This window comes from Diaporthe amygdali (assembly GCF_026229845.1).
Source record: "Diaporthe amygdali strain CAA958 chromosome Unknown NODE_22_length_803717_cov_65_427750, whole genome shotgun sequence".
Classification (NCBI taxonomy): domain Eukaryota; kingdom Fungi; phylum Ascomycota; class Sordariomycetes; order Diaporthales; family Diaporthaceae; genus Diaporthe; species Diaporthe amygdali.
The window spans coordinates 124,032-142,433 of NW_026517042.1; the positions used below are offsets into that span (position 1 = coordinate 124,032).

Sequence of the window (18,402 nt, forward strand, 5' to 3'; positions counted from 1 at the left end):
AAGGGCAGAAGACCAGGGCCAATATAAGAGGGTGTTGTACTGCAATACGCTTCACACTCCGTATTGGTCGATTGTCGGGGTTGCCGTCAACTGACATGCGGAAAGCAGTGAGACTTCTCCATCCATCTTGGCAGATTCTTGTCTTGATGCAAGACACCTACACAAATAACCTGCATGGTAAGGCAAACCATATTTTTGTCGACAAAAACCGTGCAAAACATCCACTACCGGATGCGGAAGGAAAAAAGGGAAAAAGGGACAAAAAGGGAGGATGGACTGGGGAACCCCTGCGGAGGTGGCATCGGGGCGCAAACCCGTAGTACCGCGTGCCCAAAAGATCGGCCAATTTTAGCTGGTAGCATGAGGTGTGCATCTCAGGAATCTCAGGAAATTTGCGGGGGCCGTTGCAGATAGAAAGGACGTTCATCCAGAAGGACGGCAGTGAGCAACGGCTCCAGGGCGAGCTCTGGGAGATGATGGCATGTGCTCGGTGAGCGAGGCCCGTGTGTCTAGCTCATAGCGTCGGTGACGGCGATGGCGACGGCGGCGGCGACGAGGATCGTGGATGGCGCGCGCCTGTCATTGTCTGGGCGATGGCAATAAAACACAATGCTGTTACGGCACCATATGCACCTTACTTTGCTGCGCATAACACACCGTCGCAGCCAAGACAGAGCCTTTCCAAAACCGACACCGGGTCATGCCAGACTCCTTGACGACGGGACGAAGGGTTGGGACGAGGAGCCCTGTTGGCCAAGCAAGAAGGACGGTAGATGCTTGGACGGGGTGGCATCGCCAGGTGCCATTGAGCTGTCAGCTCTGCCTCAACTGCCGACGACCTGAATCATCCCAGCTTATATCGTCCTGTGTCTTGGGTCCACGATCTGGATAGAGTTCAGTCGCGCTGGCCACAGCTGGGCTGGGATTCCATAAACGGGCACGGATTCGTCGGTGGCCGTCTGGGCGTGCTGGATGAATCTTGATGTCATGCTCTGCGAATAGATGAGACGAGACGAGATGCGGCAGGCTGTGGCCTGCGTTGGGCTGGCCTGGGCTGAGGCTGTGGTGATGTCGAAAAGTATACTCAACAACATGGCCAATGTGGTGAAGCCTCACCTTGCTGCAAGTTTAGAGCTCAACGGTGCCAAGATGGGATAGAGTGCCATTCTCCACTGACCCATCGCCGAGCCGCCTTGGCACTAAAAGCTTGGTATGTCCTCCTTGTCCCGCCCTACCATCCCCTGTAGATCTGCACGGGTTGTGGGTGTGTGTGCGTGTGCGTGTGGGAGGGTGTGGGGCGTCACACACTGAAATTTTGTGATTTCTCGCTATTACGCAGCACAGCCTTGGTGGATAGGCTGAGTGATTGACTGGCGAATTACCAGTTTGACGAATTGACTGACCGAGACTACATCACCAGACTGGATTTCTACGGCGTAGCTCGCTTCAGCTCATTAATTGGCACCGACCAGTCATGGCCCCGCAAACATTCGATCAGAAAACATCGGATTTCTTCAGCTGGTTCAGGGCCCAACCAGGAACCACCTTCCACGATGACATCGAGATACAAGACCTGCGAGGCAAAGGAGCAGGCCGTGGCATAGGTGCGTAAGCAACACATATTGTGATAGATCACTAGCTGAGCTGAAGACTTACGCGCCCTGCTGCAGTCGCCAAAGCCGACATTTCCCCGGACACGGTCCTCTTCACAATCCCCCGCAAATCTATCATCTGCACCAACACATCGTCACTGGCCACCAGGGTCCCCGGCCTGTTCGGCCCGCCTGAGGAGCAGAATGGCGCTGACCAGGACATGGACGTTGGAGACGAGGAGGGTCGGGATGACAGCGACGATGAGAACGACACGTCCCAGGACTCGTGGACCTCGCTCATCCTGGTCCTCATCTACGAGTACTTCCAGGGTGTCGACTCACCGTGGAAGCCCTACTTGGAGGTACTTCCGTCCATCAGCGACTTCAGCACGCCCATGTTCTGGGCCGCCGACGAGCTGGCCGAGCTGCAGGCCAGCCCCGTCGCAAGCAAGGTAGGCAGAGACGAGGCGGATAAGATGATGCGGAAAAAGGTCGTGCCTGTCGTCCGGGCTCATAGCGACGTCTTCTTTCCCGCGGGCTCGCCAGATCTGAGCGACGACCAGCTCGTCCAGCTCGCCTTCAGGATGGGCAGCATCATCATGGCGTACGCGTTTGATCTGGAGAAGGAAGACGACGAGGAGCGGGACGAAGAGGAGGAGGAAGACGAGTGGGTTGAGGACCGCGAGGGCAAAACGATGCTCGGAATGGTCCCTATGGCGGACATCCTCAACGCCGATGCTACCTTTAATGCACACATCGAGCATGGCGAGCAAGCGCTCACTGCTACCGCACTACGACCAATCGCCAAAGGCGAGGAAATTTTCAACTACTACGGGCCTCTAAGCAATGGCGAGCTGTTGCGGCGGTATGGCTACACTACAGTCACGCACAGGCGGTGGAACCTCGTTGATCTCGCGTGGGAGACCGTGGTCGCGGCCCTGAAGGCTGAGTTGCCGCTACCAGCGAAGGACTGGGAGAAGGCTCTCGGCGCGCTGGACGAGGACGAGCTGGAGGACGGTTTTGTAATTGAGCGCGGGGCGGACGACCCCGACTCAGAGGGCAGGGTGAGCAAGGTCGAGAAGAAAGCGGATGCGCCCGAGGAGCTGGTTGAACAGCTCAAGGTTGTGCTCAAGGCCGTCAAGAAGGTCAAGCCCGAGGCGGTGCCTGACAAGGCTGCCCGGGATAAGGTACTTTATTCTGCTATCGCCAGGGCATTGGAGGAGAGGATAGGGCAGTATGGCACGACGTTGGAGCAGGATTTGAAGCAATACGAGGAGGATGTCGACGGCTCAGATCGGAAGTTGATGCGACAGCGAATGGCCTTGGATGTAAGGATAGGAGAGAAGGTACTTCTGGGACATGCAGCAGACTCGGTAAAGGCGAAGCTGGCCGAGTTGGCGAAGGCCGAGAGTGATGGTGAAAAGCCCAGCGCTAAGCGAAGGAGGGTGTGAAGGCTGCTCAAATTAGATATATTCCAGCCTCTCAAGATACCCATACAACACGTACAGATTTCCACATCGGTCGTCTGGAGTTTATTGAATGTACTGATCTACAGCCACGGGGATCCTGGACATTCAAGTACAACTTGACCAATACAGAACCCTTTCCGGGGGGGTTCCTCTTACGGGATAGCCTTTTACTTGATAGCCCTTTGCTCAACCTCGTATGGACTAACTTCACATATAGAAACTTTCCGGGAATCAGCCTCTGGTGGGATAGCATCTGGTAGATTTACCCCTTTCTTACCGTCTTATCAACTGGTGAGTACCATGTAAGGTTAGGTAGGGTGTTTACGGTGAAGCAGGCAGGATCAGGGGCATGTGCGGGGCAAATCTCCTTCAGAAGTCAGTCTCTTCTGGGGCAATTCATCTTCGATTGCTGTCTCGAATATGCTAATGATAATAATTCCATACGCAACGCCGTGTAAACATTCATGCCATGGGGTATCCACCAGTACCTTTAGAGTCCAAGACCACTATCCACGTGTTCTTTCTCCAAAAGAAGAATATCATGTTAAGTATGACTCTTTTAAGCCGTCTTGGGCTTCTTTCGCACTAAACCGCCACCTAGGGTATTCACAGCTGGCGTTTCACTTGTCACGCTCGCGGCGTTGACCGCTGTCGCTTCCGCACCGCCGCCTACCTTGGCCGAATCTTCGGAGCCCGAATCCTTGCGCTTCTTTCGTGGAACAAGGAGATTGACAGAAGAGGCATCAGCATCCTCACCTGATGTTGGTGGTGGCGTTGTATCTTTCTTGGCCTTCTTCCTCGCTGTAAGCATGGTGACCTCGGCCTGAGCCGGAGCCGCAGAGGCTGATCCCGGTACACCCCCACTGCCTGCAGCTGTCTGTCCCTTTTTGCGCACTAGGTTGGCCATGTTGTTGATCGCAGTTGATGCCGTGACACTCGGGGCGGAGGTGAAGGGCCGCCGGCCAACAACCTCCATGGCCCACTTCTGACCGCCGCCGACCTCACTGATCCATCTCCTAGTGCTTGCACTGGCCAGCTCCAGGGTCTCAAAGTCCAGCTTGGTGAGTAAGTCCACCGCTCTCTTGTAATCGGCTTCAGCAGCAATCCGGGTTCCTCGCCCCTCTGGAGGCCAGTAGTAATATGAAGTCGAGACGGGTATGTCCGGCACGTAGTTGCGCGCATGCCTTTTGACGCGCGGCGGACGAGAGATAATTGGCCCTTTCAGAACAGACTTCTTCGGCTTCGTCTCGCCTTTGCTCTTGGAAGGGCTTTGCTTTGTGGGGGTTTGCTGCGTGGAGCCCGGGGTCATTGCTGATTTCAAGGGGCTTGTCTTTGGTGTCGAACTCAAAAGCACGTCTCGCCTCCTTGGGGGAGTGGATGGCTGTGTTACTTGTGAGCCATCGAATGAAGTACTTGGTGTGACCAAAGAGTTGGAAGGCGACATAGCCGCGATTGTATTCTGCTCGGCCCAACCATATGGTTCAAGAACAACCCAAATGAATCCTGTCATGTGCCCGCTTGAGCACTCTTGTCGGAACGCCATCATTTCCCAGAACTGGTCCATGGTTGTAGCGCTTCGCCAGAGTCCCTTCTCTTCGTATTGCGCCGACTTGGAGGCCTCGAGATCGAGCTCATCGCGGAAGCGAGATTTTGGATCGTCGGGGAACTTGGGCACCAGACACCTGGGCGGTACCCAATCGTACTCCCTGGCGAAGTGCGAGATACGTTCCAAGGGATGACCGAGAACCCAGTTGGAAGATGTTGCAGGTGTTCGGGGCAGGAAGGCTCGCAGATCGTAGGCATCGAGACCGGGAACAACCAGGTAGGCCTTGATATCTTCCCAATTACCTGTCTTGTTCGAAGGGCGGAAGATGTTGTCCTCGTGCGTATTTTGTGTTTCGATCAGGGAATTGAGGACGCGACACCACCATCTGACCAAGCCTCGGTCGTCCAGGACGTGCTTGTCGCTGTTTTCCACGCTCCCGGGAAACAGGTATTGGTTCTGAGCCCTCGCGAAAAGGCTGACAATGGTCTGGACATTGTTGCGACGACGTTGCTCGACAAGGTACGATATGAAGGCAGAGCTGATTTCGCGGATCGGAGAGGGTGTTCCCTTCGGCAGATTGAGGAGGCTCAGGTAGCCAGTCGAATCGGCTTTGGATACGAAGAAAGTGCTGGCCCAGGCTGTTGTGAAAATGTAGATCTCGAGGCCGAGGACCAAGACCTGTCTACTTGTTGAATTGGAGTCGTGGGCGGCTTTGGGGGTCACTGGCGACGAGGGCGAGCTCGAGGAAGCCAGTCTTGCAGTCGCATCTACGCTGACGGCCAGGAAGTGGGATTCTCGGTATGTTCGATCGGGACGCGCATCAGGAGGAGCTGAGTGCAGAGCATCAGTGCGAGTGGGCGGAGTAGAGAGGTGGTTGATGGTGAACTTCTGGCCCTTGGGAAGCACTTTGGCAAGCTTGCTCAGCAGGGCAGCACTGCATTGTTGCTTTGAACTGGGCGCACTTGGAGATGCTGCTGAGAACATCTTGCTGGGAGAAAAATGTTGGATTGCGAATTGCTATCGAGGCATTGTATTGCAGTAAAGGAAGTCATAATATGGAACAGACAGATTCCCCAGCCGGCCAGCCAACCAAGCACTTGGGTTGGATCGTCCAATGCGAAGTCCTTGCTGACGACGCGATCAAATTGCGCTTCCCTGGCCCTTCACGTCGCGGGCGCGCGGGTGTGGGCGCGGTTGGTGCTGTAAGAAGCAGCTTAACCGAGTCGCGCTGCACCAAGCTCTGGTGGGTCGGATCTGGAGTACCGAATGGGCCCGTGCACGGCTCCCACCCCCTGTCCTGCCTGCCGCGAGCTCTGAAAAAGTTACCGTCGCGCGAGCTATCGCAGTCAGTGACAGAATCATAGTCCGCCAGCACAGCTCGACAACGAGGGAATGCGCCAGCCTCTTTCCTCCCATCTCCACAGGACCCATGGCGCTCAACACCTCCCGCTCCGTCTGGTCGACCTCCAGACAAGCTCTGCGCCCCTTCAGACCTACCGTCGCTCGACCAGCGTGCCGCGCGAATCACCAAATAGCACGGCACCCGACTGCCCTACGAGAGAAAGATGACCCTTTGAACGAGCCCATATCGGAGGCGGACATAGAGGAGGCACGACCAAGGTGGTCATATACACCAGAGGGGCTGAAGGGAATCCACGGCTTCTCCCTCAACGTTCCCAAGGTGCCGCACCGGTCCGTATGGCATGTCAACGAGGATCCCGCCAAGCTAGACGATTTCTACGAGCGGTTTCTTGGACGAAACGGCTCGAAACTGCTGCCAGAGGAGCTGAAGTGGTTGGCGGTCACGCACAAGAGTTTCGACTTCGGCCGAAGAGGATTCAACACGAGATTGGCCTTCTACGGTACGTGACATTCTTCGGCTACAAGAGTCGTCTGGGCCTGGTGGACATGGCTAACAGGTCAATTTTCATCAGGACGACAAATAATTGTCCTCGAGGCCATGAACGAGATTATGACCTCTCCACGGACGCCAGATGACCACCTGGGTGACCCATGGAAACGAAAGCACTACGAATCCCCCGCCCTTCAGAACGTCGACAAGCTGAGCATGACTCGACCTCAAGACATTATTTCATTATCAGGTCTGGCTTCTGTCGGACTGAACAACAGGCTCAACGATGTCATGCGTTGGAAGCCAAGGAATGTGAGTTGACCCCTATGCAATCGGCCACTACTGCCTTGTAGTACACCGACTGATCTGCTGTACTCGTAGCCCGACAACCTGAAAGGCTCAGGTATAGAAACGGTACTCGCCACATCTATTTTTGCCATCATTGGCGCCGTATCATTGCAGCACGGTGCGGAGGCTGCGAGCAAACTCGCTCGAGAAAGAGTTATCAGGAGGATCAAGCAATGAGCGAGCCCATGGCGGTGTATTATACATACTGTACTATTCACAAAAGAATCATGTGCAGACCTCAGCAATGGCGGGGAAAATACCAAAACATTGAGAAAGACGCATGCCGAATCTTACGACCGTAACTCGAACGTATCACGCTCCAGGCCAATTCTTAACACATACGGCTATTCGCAAGAACACTAGACCCATACAGGCAACGATGACGGCCACAGACCAATGAATGAGGCTCTCGTCCGTATAAATGCAACCGCCGCGCATAAGCTCTGGCTTCGGGCTGGTGAAGCCAGGCCGTGACAGGGTCTAAATATCATCTCTCACCTCGAAGTGAACCCGAGAGTCCGTTTCTGTTTTGGTAATGAATGCACCCAATCAATATTTCTAACGACCACAGGAAGTTTTGGTCTCATGCTTAGTGAAGGAATCACATATCCAATTGCTACGGAGGTGTTTGTAGATAGCTGAGATTGAAGTAGTTGCCTTGTCATTCGATTCGAAGATATTTGAAGGCGCTGATATATCTCCTAGGGTTTCTCAAGGCGACCATCATGCCCTGAGTCGAAAGGTAGGATACCTAGCCTACCAACCAGAGACCCCCTGAGCGTATGTACACGAGGGAAATGGACGATCCACTCATCTGCCTTAGATCAACATGAGCAGGCGTCAACATGAGATCATGATTGATCAACAAATCGCCCCGGTTCTATAGACTCAGTATGCCTCCAACCGCATCTCTCTCGAAACAGTCAGTCGTCCGATTTCACTCCTACGCACGATCTATTCGATAAAATTGTCTCTGAGCGCTTCACATTGACGCTGTCCAACTCTAATTTGCACGCAAACGCATAATTAGCATAAAAACCAATAAGTCCTGCCAAAGCTGGGCATCATGGCCGACACCACTCTACCCAAGGACGAACTCAAGACCCGCGCCGTTGAAGGAGCTCCCCTCTCCCAGGCCGAGGTCTCAAACATAGAGTCAGAGGAAACAGCCAGGACAGGCGTTGGCCCAGTCAAGGGCGGACCTGCGGCAACGTCTCAGAGCATTTACGACAAGCAGCAGACTTTCTTCCAGAAAGCTGGTGACCTGGCTCGAAAGCCCGTCAGTGAGATCACAAGAGAGGATGCGGCGGAGGTACAAAAGGCCGAGGTGAGTCTTTGGCTTTTCGAAAGGAAAGATGTTGTCAAGTTAGCTGACCTTCATGGCATAGGCTCGGGCGTTGGGAGAGCCACCGGGGGCTGGGACTACGTCGTCGGTCGTTCAGTCTATTGCTGATCAGAATTCTCGCCTAAAAGATCAGTGAAGTAGAGGCCGAGATTGATGGGAATTTGAACTGTTTTCTTGAAACATTGGATGCGCATAGATTGAAAAAGAAAACGATCTCATCCTGTTCAAGTGTTTAACTAGCTCGTAACTCGGAAAACTTATTGATGAAATGACAATCATAGCCTTAGTGGTTCCCATGCCGCCGCCTTTATCCATCTCATTGACATGCGTATAAAACTCAAAATTCAATCTTGCCATCGGTAACGCTTTTGATCGCTGAATCCATGACAGACTCGGTCTCAACGAAGGCCAGAAAGTCTGAAAACAGACACTTCCCCACACCAGCCTCTTCCTAGTACTATCGCATCCAAAACACCTCTTTGCTCGATCACAATCAATGATGCCAGCTGGCCTGACTGAACTCCAGAGGTCTAGCTTTCTGAAAGATTTTGCCAGATTGTTGCCTGCATCGCTTTACTGAGTCGTATTCATCTGCATGTGCTCGGTCTCACTGCCTAGGTACGCTTCGTAGCTGCCGACTCATGTTGTCCTGCGTTCCAAGTCCCGCGAGAGGGACTTTCAATACGTTTTGCGTCCCTCTTTTAGCCCTGCACTCAAATGCAAGGGAATACTACTCCAGACTCGGTCTATTTGGACAAGGTAGAGATCATCTATGTCGATGTTGCGTAAAGTACTACGGGCCGTGCCTTTTTCTTGGCTGAAGTGATTTGCATCATACTTAGCCCGCATACAGAACAAACCTTAGGAGGTTCAACGGTAAGCTAAATGTTCTTCTGACTCAGTGCGGTACATTCCAGACTTACGACGAACTTGCTATATACGAAGACTAGAGCTTCTTTCAATATGATGACCCAGTCCGTTTATCTGACTCAGGGCGGTGAACTTGAGAGTCGTGCTTTCAAGTGAATTGATGAGTGACGACGGGTCTCTGAATACGCTGCGAACTCTAAGTCCGAACTCAATCGATTCAGGGGAACGGGCGAACCAGCAGATAAGCTTTTTGAAAGCTTATAGGGCCTCGGACGGCCTGCATATTGCACAGAAGATATCACGAACGGCTTACATATGTACGTACTAGTAATGATGAATTGAAAACTCTGGGTCATTAGTAGCGATTTCTATCTTCATTCGAGTCAATCAGAGGACGTCAGATTTCCAGAATGGCCCAACATCCCGGGATAAACTCTGTTTGATTCAGGAGAATTGTCATCCCGATGGACAATCCGGGGGACGGGATTTGCGGAAGACTCTGTGGTCCGTTGAGCCGCCACACCACTTTTTGTTCATTTACTGAACCAATCCGGAAGGAATAATATGTAACTGACAAGGCATTCCCAGCAAGTGAGGATTGTGTCTCTTACAAATCACATCGCATTAACGCTCGTGTGTGCAATCTTAGTGCCTAGGCAAACTCCTTTCTCGGCGCCGCAACACCCATGAATGGGTTCTGAGGGCCGTTAAACAAGATAGTGAGTGGGGCGTACCAGAACTCTCTTGACAACGGCAAAGTTTATTCCAGGATGATTATCTCTCGTGGCAGGAAAGAACCCTAGCCTGCGAGTCGCTCGGGTGCACAGAAAGTAAACATAAGAGATCCGTGATGTCCTGCAGCGGTCAACATCAAGCTATATAAAGTAGACCATACGCCAAGGCGAAGTATGCAACAAATATTCAGCCAGGTTTATCTCGTCTGGTCGATCTGTATCAAACTACTGACTCCAACGCCAAGCCTGGGGTTATAGTTCCGATTATGTTCATTCTTCGCCTCGTTCCAAGTTGGGTCCACCTGCTCTGGCTGGTTCTGGCCATAGGTGTTCAAGGAGCAAATCACGACGAGCGCCGGAGTGTCGCACTCGCCGGCCAAGCATTCGAAATTCTTCAGGACTATGCCCAAACTCAAGCAACACCAGCCAGTAGCAATTGTACCTTTGAAACGGCAGCCAGGAGACAAGAATGGTGAGCAAGTCAAGCAGGGCAACAATCGTACCCGAGGCCCTTCATAGGAATCCTTCGCTCACCTGCTTCCACATAGGACAAGATTGTCGCGAGAGCAGCGCATGGCATACATCAATGCCACACTCTGCCTCATGTCAAAGCCCTCCCTCACTGACCCACGCCTCGCCGCGGGTGCAAAGTCGCGATACGACGACTTCGTCGCCATCCATATCAACCAGACGCAGACGATCCACAATACGGCAAATTTCCTGACGTGGCACCGCCTCTTCACGTGGAACTACGAGCAGGCCCTCATCAGCGAGTGCGGCTATGAGGGCACCCTGCCGTACTGGGACTGGGCCGAGACGGCGGATGATCCGCTGGGCGCTGAGATCTTCGATGGCAGCGACTGGAGCATGAGCGGAAACGGGGTATATGCGCCGCACGGCTGCACGGCTGGCCGCCCAGGGAACTGTATACCACCTGGAGATGGTGGCGGCTGCGTCGACAAGGGTCCGTTCCGCGACATGACGGTCAACCTTGGGCCAATCCAGCCGCTGCTGACTGTTGCGGGCATTGTCGCCATGCCGGCGAATGATACTCTGAAGTGGAACCCGAGATGCTTGCGACGGGACATCACGAACTGGACCAGCACGCGTTGGACGTCAGAGAAGAATTTGACGGATCTGTTGACACTCCATGACGATATCTCGAGTTTCCAGTTCACCATGCAGGGCAACTACTCAGCTGGAGATTATGGTGTACATGGCGGTGCACATTGTGAGTTGTCCAAGGTAAACACTAGGCGAGATCGTTTTGCTAATCAGGTTGGTGTTACAGTTATTACAAGTGGCGACCCTGGCGGAGATCTCTTCAACAGCCCGTAAGATCTATACTCCAATAGCAAAGACGCATGAGAAACAGACGCTGATCCGTAGCTCCACAGAGGCGACCCCATCTTCTTCCTCCACCACGCCATGATCGACCGAGTGTTCTGGATCTGGCAGAACCTTCACCCAGAGGATCGGACAGAAGTTGTTGGTGCAACGATCACGCGAGGCAACGTTCCGCCTAGTCGGAATGGGTCGCTGACGGATGCGCTCTTCATGGGCGTGCTGACATCGTCGCCTCCCATCACAATTGGCCAGGCAGGGAGCACTTTGGGCTTCACAGGCGCTCCGTTCTGCTATATTTACACTTAATTTTCTCGTCACGAGCGTCAGCTTTAATGACGCCCAATAGTGACATGGGATTTCTCTTGCGCTCTGAGTAGGATTCGAAGAACCTTGCTCAGGTGTCAGGGAAGTCTTTTTGACCAGGCAACATTAAATATTTTTGGGGTAGCATCGATAGATACATCTGGATAGATAATGCCAAAATTTTAATTGTAAACAATTGCTTGGGCCTTTATCTGACTGGGCATATAAGTATTCTGTCTCTAATTACTTGGATGACTGACTAGCCTGTCCAGTTGCTTGACACGGATAGGATACCTCGCGGCGGCCCGGGGGATAATTACGATGAGCTTTGTACCCGCCAGAGCCCCTGGCAAGTCTGTCGCCAATCGACTACTCAAGAGCCTTGGATATTGAGATCTAATCAAGTCTATAGTGCTCATTGCTAATTCTCTCTTTCTGCAGCTCACGAGAGACTCGGGTGATGATAGGCGAGACGGCTTCATCTGGACAATATGATCGGGGGCTTTCTTTGTTGGGATGACGTCCAGAAACACAGACATATTCGAGTAGCCACAGAATTCATGCCTATTGGCATCTACTAATTACTCAAATGGCCCCAGGGCCTCAGATATCCGAGTCTTAAATGCCTAATTAAGATAGCTGCAAAATAACTTTCGACAGGACACAGCCCCCATGAGACTACTGACTTCAGGTAGTATTTGGTGGGATAGCCTCCTAAGAGAAAGTCTCCAATAGAATGACCTCACAAAGGATAACCTCACATGAGATAACCTCACATGGGATAACCTCACATGGAATAACCTCACGTGGGATAGCTTTTCATGGGATAGCTTTACATAGGATGGCCTCACATGGGATCATTATTCTGGGATATGTATATAGGCAAGGCCGCCAATAGCTCAGCTCCAATTTTGATAGCTTTGCAGGCCATGACACCGAAGAAAGTGCCCTTGGTCTAGAGACTACGACTTTTCAATTGGGACCGGCCAGTGATAACCCAACCCAGTTTCGAGTGGTGCAAAGGGTTTTCAATGTACACACTTACACATTCCATACAGCACAACGGGTATTTAAGCAAAGTCCAGCAAGAACAGAGTGAGCGCAGCGGCTTGCGTCTCTCGGATAGCATCTACGGACAAATTCTGATCGTGGCCCTCGCGTGGACCGGACATTCTGGGCCATACACACGAACAGGCCGGGACGTCAGTCACCATCACAAGGTCTGATACTCAGAAAAGGGAAGAAGATTCAAGATCAAGGATTTCCCAAACTCAAAGGGAGGTTACTAATGTATTAATTCTGGGACCCGCCAACATTTCGAAGAACCCTTCAACATTTCCCAGAAACCTTTCATGCCGAGGAAAACGTCAAGCCACTCTCGTCTGATCTGACGATCCTGGGTAGGCTTCCATCCCTTTCTAAAGTTCTTGACCACAGCATTGGCACTGGGGCCGTCCAGTGTCTTTGACTTTCGTCCATCTTCCTACCCAACGCAACTCGCCTGGCACCACACTTTTGAGCCCATCTCTTCCTGACCACTACCTTCAACAACGCATAACCTGTTTTTCAGCCACGAGATGGTTGATCAAAGTCTCACACGACCTCAATTTCAAACACACCTGGCTACTCTCTTCGCATAAGACAAGATGGAGCGCCAGAAACTCCCAAGTCTACAGGGCCGACTCGCCACATTTCTTCGAAAGGTCGAGGTAAGTTCGGGGCTTTTACCTGGAGATTCTCAGACTGCCTCTAATTTGAGCGAAAAGTATCGTTTTCCTGGTGCGCCAGATAAAAGCCAGACGATCAGAACGGAGGTCTTGAACCCAATCACAAAAGGTTTAAAGGATCCTAAGGATTGTCTGCCTGTCATTGAGGGATGTTTGCGAAAAGCGAGAGAGCTCGTGAAAGAGTTCGAAGAAATCGCGACGACCTTTGAAGGAGATGCAGCCAAACGTCGACAGCAGTCGGCTCTAAGCGAATCCCGTCTACTCGATTCTCGACCCGACTTGGTTTCTTCTTCGCTCCAACCTCACAGGCGCACCCACGCAGCTACAGCGGCAAGTGGCTGGCATCCCCCTCTTGCTAACCCGTCGACTCCTTTACATGCGCCCACGAACAGTGCAGACCAAGTGCCTAGCCCGCAACAGTCACGAGATGGCGGACATCAAGACAATGTCCAACACCTGCTTGTTTTGCCAGAATTGGATATTCCTCCGCACCAGAGAAAGCAGACTCCCAAACAGATGTCCTGCACCCTCTTGGAACACCAGAAGATCGGCCTTACTTGGCTGATCGAGCAGGAAAAGGATCGACAGAAAAAAGGAGGTCTCCTTGCAGGTTCGTCACAGACTGAAGCGCACTTCTTGCAATGACTGACCGATGATGCTTTAGACACCATGGGCTTGGGGAAGACTGTGCAAGCTTTGGCATTGATACTGGCGCGTCCATCTAAAGACCGAAATTGCAAGACGACCCTCATCGTTGCCCCTCTAGCACTCCTTAAACAATGGGAGCAGGAAATCTTAACAAAAGTCGAGCCGAGATACAAACTCAAAACTCTCGTACTTCACGGTCCGAATGCCAAATTGCGGACGGTCTCGGACATTCTTAAGTATGACATCGTTTTGTGCACATACGGAAAGTTGCAAATCGAGTACAAGAACAAGTTCGAGCACAACCAGCCCGCGAAGCTGAGAATCTTGGCCAAAAACGCAAAGTTCCATCGCGTTATTCTGGATGAAGCACACAACATCAGGAACCAGCTCACCTACGGTTCTAAAGCCGCAGCGGAGATTCAGTCAACGTATCGGCTTTGTATGACTGGCACTCCCTTCATGAATAGGGCCGAAGAGATTTTCCCGCTTATACGTTTTTTGAACATCCCACCTTACAACGTATGGGAACGCTTCAGCGAGGACATCGTCAGACCGCTGAGAAATTGGGAGGGGGATGTCAAGGAGCAAGGCATGATCAAGCTCCAGGCCCTTTTCAGAAGTTTCACACTACGTCGAACGAAAGACAGCCAGCTGGACGGAAAGCGTATCATCGAGTTACCACCCCGTACCGATCAACCAGCATATACGGCATTCGATGACGAGCAGCAAGAATTTTACAAGGCTCTTGAAGTGCAGCAACAGTTGCAATTCAACCGATACCTGGTGAATGGCGCGGTGATGAAGAATTACATCCATATCCTCATACTGCTGCTGCGATTACGTCAGGCGTGCGACCACCCCTTCCTTCTCAAGAATCGTGGTATTCCGGAAGGAACGAAGCTCGACGAGAGACAGATGATCAAGCTGGCGTGCGGTCTGCCACGCGATGTGGTGGACGCACTGCGACTGCAGAATCAATTCGATTGCCTTATCTGCAGCAGCGTCACAGAAAACCCTATTATCATCCACCCCTGCGGTCACCATATCTGCGCGAACTGCTTCAGCGCAAGTGTGGTTGTTTCAGAGTCCGAGGAACTTGGTGATGATCAGCCAGACGATGACGATGGAAGTAAGGCTAGACAGAATCGCCTCGTCCCTTGTCCTGGTGAGCAGTGCAAGCACAGCATCACACCGAAGAACATCATATGTTACAACCTTCTCAATGATGTGCCCGATTCCGATTCAGAGAGCGACGACGATGAAATCAGCCAGGACGATATCGACAGATACGGTAACCTTAGAGATTTCGTCATTGATTCTGACGACAGCTCTGATGACGGAAGCTCTGATAACGAGGGGGATTTTTATGATGCGAACGAATACGACGAAGGCAACGATTCTGAACATGAGTCCGACGGAGACGGACGAATGGCCTACATTGGCGAGTCTGCAATCTTCCAGATGGATGGTGCCGATGATGAGCTCGACTCCGAGCTCGAAATTCGAACTCCCAAGCGCAAGATCTCTGCCAGCATGCTTGGAGCTCATAGCCGGAAGAGGTCCCGAACAGTCGCGGAGAGAATGAGCGACATCCAGAAGGGAAAAGGCACCAAGGTGAAGTACCTGTCATTGGCTGATCAGAGGCAAGCTGCGCAGCGAAGCGCAGTCGCAATGAACCGTTACAAGGAGCGTCTGCGCAAAGAGTTCATATCCAGCGCCAAAATCGACGCGATCATGGAAATCTTGGAAGATATCCGCCCAACAAGGGAGAAAACATTGATCTTCAGCCTGTGGACTTCGTTCCTCGACTTGGTCGAGATCCCCATCGAGCGGGCAAAGCTCAAGTTCACCCGGTACGATGGCTCCATTAGCCCGAAGGCACGAGAGGCAGCGGTAAAGTCGTTCATGGAGGACCCGACCATCAAGGTCATGCTGGTATCGCTGACGGCGGGCAACGCGGGCCTGAACCTTACCGCGGCAAGCCAGGTCATCGTCACTGAGCCCTTCTGGAACCCCTACGTTGAGGAGCAGGCCATTGATCGAGCGCACAGGATTGGCCAGAAGAGGCCTGTCACGGTGCACCGATTACTGATTGCCGGTACAGTAGAGGACCGCATTGTGGCGCTGCAGGAGAGGAAGAAGATGCTTGTCGACGCGGCGCTCAGCGAGAAGGGCGCCAAGAGCGTCTCGAGGCTGGATGTGGCTGAGTTGAGGAACCTGTTTGGACTTTGAGTGGGCGATCGGAGAGTGATGTCGATCCATTGCAAAGTTCATTTTGCCGTTCGAGGAGATGGAAGGCCTTTTCACTTTCTCTTCTGGGATGCATTTGGCACCTGGAGAACTGGAAATTTTCAAGTGATGCTGATTGCTTGATTCTCGTGCCTGGGGCGGTTGGATCCGGTGGTCTTGCCCTCTAGGATTTGTTTACACAGCAAGCAAGACCTCAACAGTGGGAGATTCACTATGGGCACATCATGAAATGGAACTTCGAAACTAGATACTTACATGAATAGGTAGTTTCTTCTCAATTTTGGGTCTGATTGACACAGTCCTCCGATGACACCCTGTGTGGTTTATGTCGCCGTGACCCCAGTGTAGACAAAGGCAAGGCTTGTCTAAACACATACGCTTACTCGGTCTTGTGAAACCTTATAGTTCATCATGCAGCACACAAGAGGGCACCTATTTATCCCACTGGAATCGTAGGGGAGATTATCCCACATAACATTATCCCACGGAACATTATCCCACAGATCCTTGTCTCAGAGGACGTTGCTCCACAGGACATTATCCCACAGGACATTGACCACAGGAGATTGTCCCACAGGAGACTATCCCACAAAGCGTTCTTCTGTCAGACGTGGACTGTCTCTAGCTTGGGGCATGACCTCGGAATTCCGACCCCTCCTATAGGCGACCGTTTTTAGAGAGGGCATTGATAATATGATCAACACTGTCACACAATCACGTCGGGGATCGGGGATAGCTAAGCGTCCGGTGCCTCGTGTACCCACGAATCGAGGCCAAGACGTTCCCTAACTCCCCGGCGACCCTTGCCTCGTATGTCCTCAAGGCTGAGTACTTAAGCAATCCAAGACTGATGCTGTCTCTCTTTCCAGAATAAAGCTTATTTAAATCGAATTGCTTGTAAAATTTATATTCGTTCTTTCTTTTCTTTGGAATCTTGTTATACATCAATACCGAATAACATGATGACTTCCCAGATCTCTCAAAATGGCTATCACTGGATCTCAAAAGCCATCGACTCACTCGACCCAGAGGTCGACTACGAACTCATCTGGCGGCTTACCTCGAGCTATCATCTCTCAGACTTTGCAAACTACCTGGTCTACTCGCTGACATTCCCCAACTTCATCGTGACCACGAACGGCGCCGAAGTGGTCTGGCGCTCGGACGGCGGCAAGGTGGTCCACAAGGCCGCCGACCGCATCGAGAAGACAGAGACGTATAACATGACCTGGTGGTATTACGGTCCAAGCGATCGGCGGTGTCAGGCCGCCGTCGAGCGCATCAACCAGCTTCACGCGGGCCTCGCCCGCCAGTACCCCGGGAGGTTCTCCCATAATGAAGACTACATCTACACCCTGGCCTTCAGCGCGATCCTGATGCACCGGCTGCGGCTGCGGCTGGGCCTTTCGAGCTTCGGCGAGAAGCAGAGGATCGCGGCCCACCACTTCTGGCGGGAAATGGCGCCACTGTTCAGGGTCGAGGGCCGGGGCATGGTGGAGGACTTCCCAGACAGCTTTGAGGGGTGCATGGCCTTCTGCGAGGCGTACGAGAACACGCCTCGAGAGTACGACGAGCGGGCGCGGTACATCGGTATCTCTATCTTCAACCTCTTCGCGTACCGGTACTTTCCCCCAGGCCTGCGATGGCTCGGCTTCGAGTTCCCTCGCGCGCTGTCGCTGCCGACGACGCTGCGTGCGTTCCGCATGGAGCCTACCCACCCGGTACTTGCGGCCGTCATCGTGTTCATCGTAAGGACGGTTTTTCTCGTAACGGAGGCTCTTATGCCTGATCCTAAGCTATCATTCATTGAGACGCTGAATACCTTGCCAGAGGCGGCGGCGAATAAACGGAAGGAGGACATCAGGGCACTGGATAAGTCATATGAACAATTCGTTAAGACTCAGCTGAGCGGGCCGGGCTGCCCTTTCAGTGCAAAGGCGCAATGAGTCGATCCTGGTCGGTGGGATTGAGTGTATACAGCGCCATCCCTGAAGTAACACGGCGGTCCAAACCGATTTTGAGCCGCGTTGGGTGCAACCGTGGGCCTGCCATCCGACGGACGATTTCATTGGAAGAACGCCATCTGCATCCCTGTGTGGTGCACAAATGCGACTCGTCCTCCTTGCTGACTGCCAGTTGCTGCCAATTGGCCGACAATCAATGAGACATCCCAATTTCGATATTTGGGTCCGAATTTGGATCGGCCGGTGAGGTGTCAGAGGTAAATGAAAGCTGCAGAGCTCGGGGAGCTGCCCAAAAGGAGAGAGGGAGGTGATCAACCTGCAGCCGGCCTCGGCGGTGCGACAACTAGCCGCTCAGCCAAGCTCTTCGGTGAAGTGTGGACATCGGATGGGCCTGATGGGGACCAAGG

The 18,402-nt window shown here is 52.6% G+C and overlaps 7 protein-coding genes across 7 annotated transcripts; 6 read left to right on the forward strand and 1 right to left on the reverse strand.

Moving 5' to 3' along the window:
* Positions 1-1,474: 1,474 nt before the first annotated feature.
* J7T55_004504 (uncharacterized protein) lies at positions 1,475-3,043 on the forward strand (the record flags this gene model as incomplete). Its single annotated transcript, XM_053130201.1, has 2 exons — positions 1,475-1,604; positions 1,671-3,043. The coding sequence occupies 2 exons, from the start codon at positions 1,475-1,477 to the stop codon at positions 3,041-3,043; spliced, it is 1,503 nt and encodes a 500-aa protein (XP_052991433.1).
* Positions 3,044-3,620: 577 nt separating this feature from the next.
* Positions 3,621-5,591, reverse strand: J7T55_004505 (uncharacterized protein; the record flags this gene model as incomplete). Its single annotated transcript, XM_053130203.1, has 1 exon — positions 3,621-5,591. One exon carries the CDS (start codon positions 5,589-5,591, stop codon positions 3,621-3,623), a length of 1,971 nt encoding a protein of 656 aa, XP_052991434.1.
* Positions 5,592-6,036: 445 nt separating this feature from the next.
* J7T55_004506 (RNase III domain-containing protein) lies at positions 6,037-6,984 on the forward strand (the record flags this gene model as incomplete). The annotated part of the gene is made up of 3 exons (XM_053130204.1): positions 6,037-6,469; positions 6,542-6,771; positions 6,841-6,984. The coding sequence occupies 3 exons, from the start codon at positions 6,037-6,039 to the stop codon at positions 6,982-6,984; spliced, it is 807 nt and encodes a 268-aa protein (XP_052991435.1).
* An 889-nt stretch (positions 6,985-7,873) lies between these two features.
* On the forward strand, positions 7,874-8,288 carry J7T55_004507 (seed maturation protein pm25; the record flags this gene model as incomplete). Its single annotated transcript, XM_053130205.1, has 2 exons — positions 7,874-8,134; positions 8,196-8,288. The coding sequence occupies 2 exons, from the start codon at positions 7,874-7,876 to the stop codon at positions 8,286-8,288; spliced, it is 354 nt and encodes a 117-aa protein (XP_052991436.1).
* Positions 8,289-10,022: 1,734 nt separating this feature from the next.
* J7T55_004508 (tyrosinase central domain-containing protein) lies at positions 10,023-11,409 on the forward strand (the record flags this gene model as incomplete). Its single annotated transcript, XM_053130206.1, has 4 exons — positions 10,023-10,228; positions 10,305-10,987; positions 11,048-11,090; positions 11,154-11,409. 4 exons carry the CDS (start codon positions 10,023-10,025, stop codon positions 11,407-11,409), a joined length of 1,188 nt encoding a protein of 395 aa, XP_052991437.1.
* Positions 11,410-13,052: 1,643 nt separating this feature from the next.
* Positions 13,053-16,013, forward strand: J7T55_004509 (uncharacterized protein; the record flags this gene model as incomplete). The annotated part of the gene is made up of 3 exons (XM_053130207.1): positions 13,053-13,115; positions 13,251-13,743; positions 13,798-16,013. 3 exons carry the CDS (start codon positions 13,053-13,055, stop codon positions 16,011-16,013), a joined length of 2,772 nt encoding a protein of 923 aa, XP_052991438.1.
* A 977-nt stretch (positions 16,014-16,990) lies between these two features.
* Positions 16,991-17,977, forward strand: J7T55_004510 (uncharacterized protein; the record flags this gene model as incomplete). The annotated part of the gene is made up of 1 exon (XM_053130208.1): positions 16,991-17,977. One exon carries the CDS (start codon positions 16,991-16,993, stop codon positions 17,975-17,977), a length of 987 nt encoding a protein of 328 aa, XP_052991439.1.
* Positions 17,978-18,402: the final 425 nt, after the last annotated feature.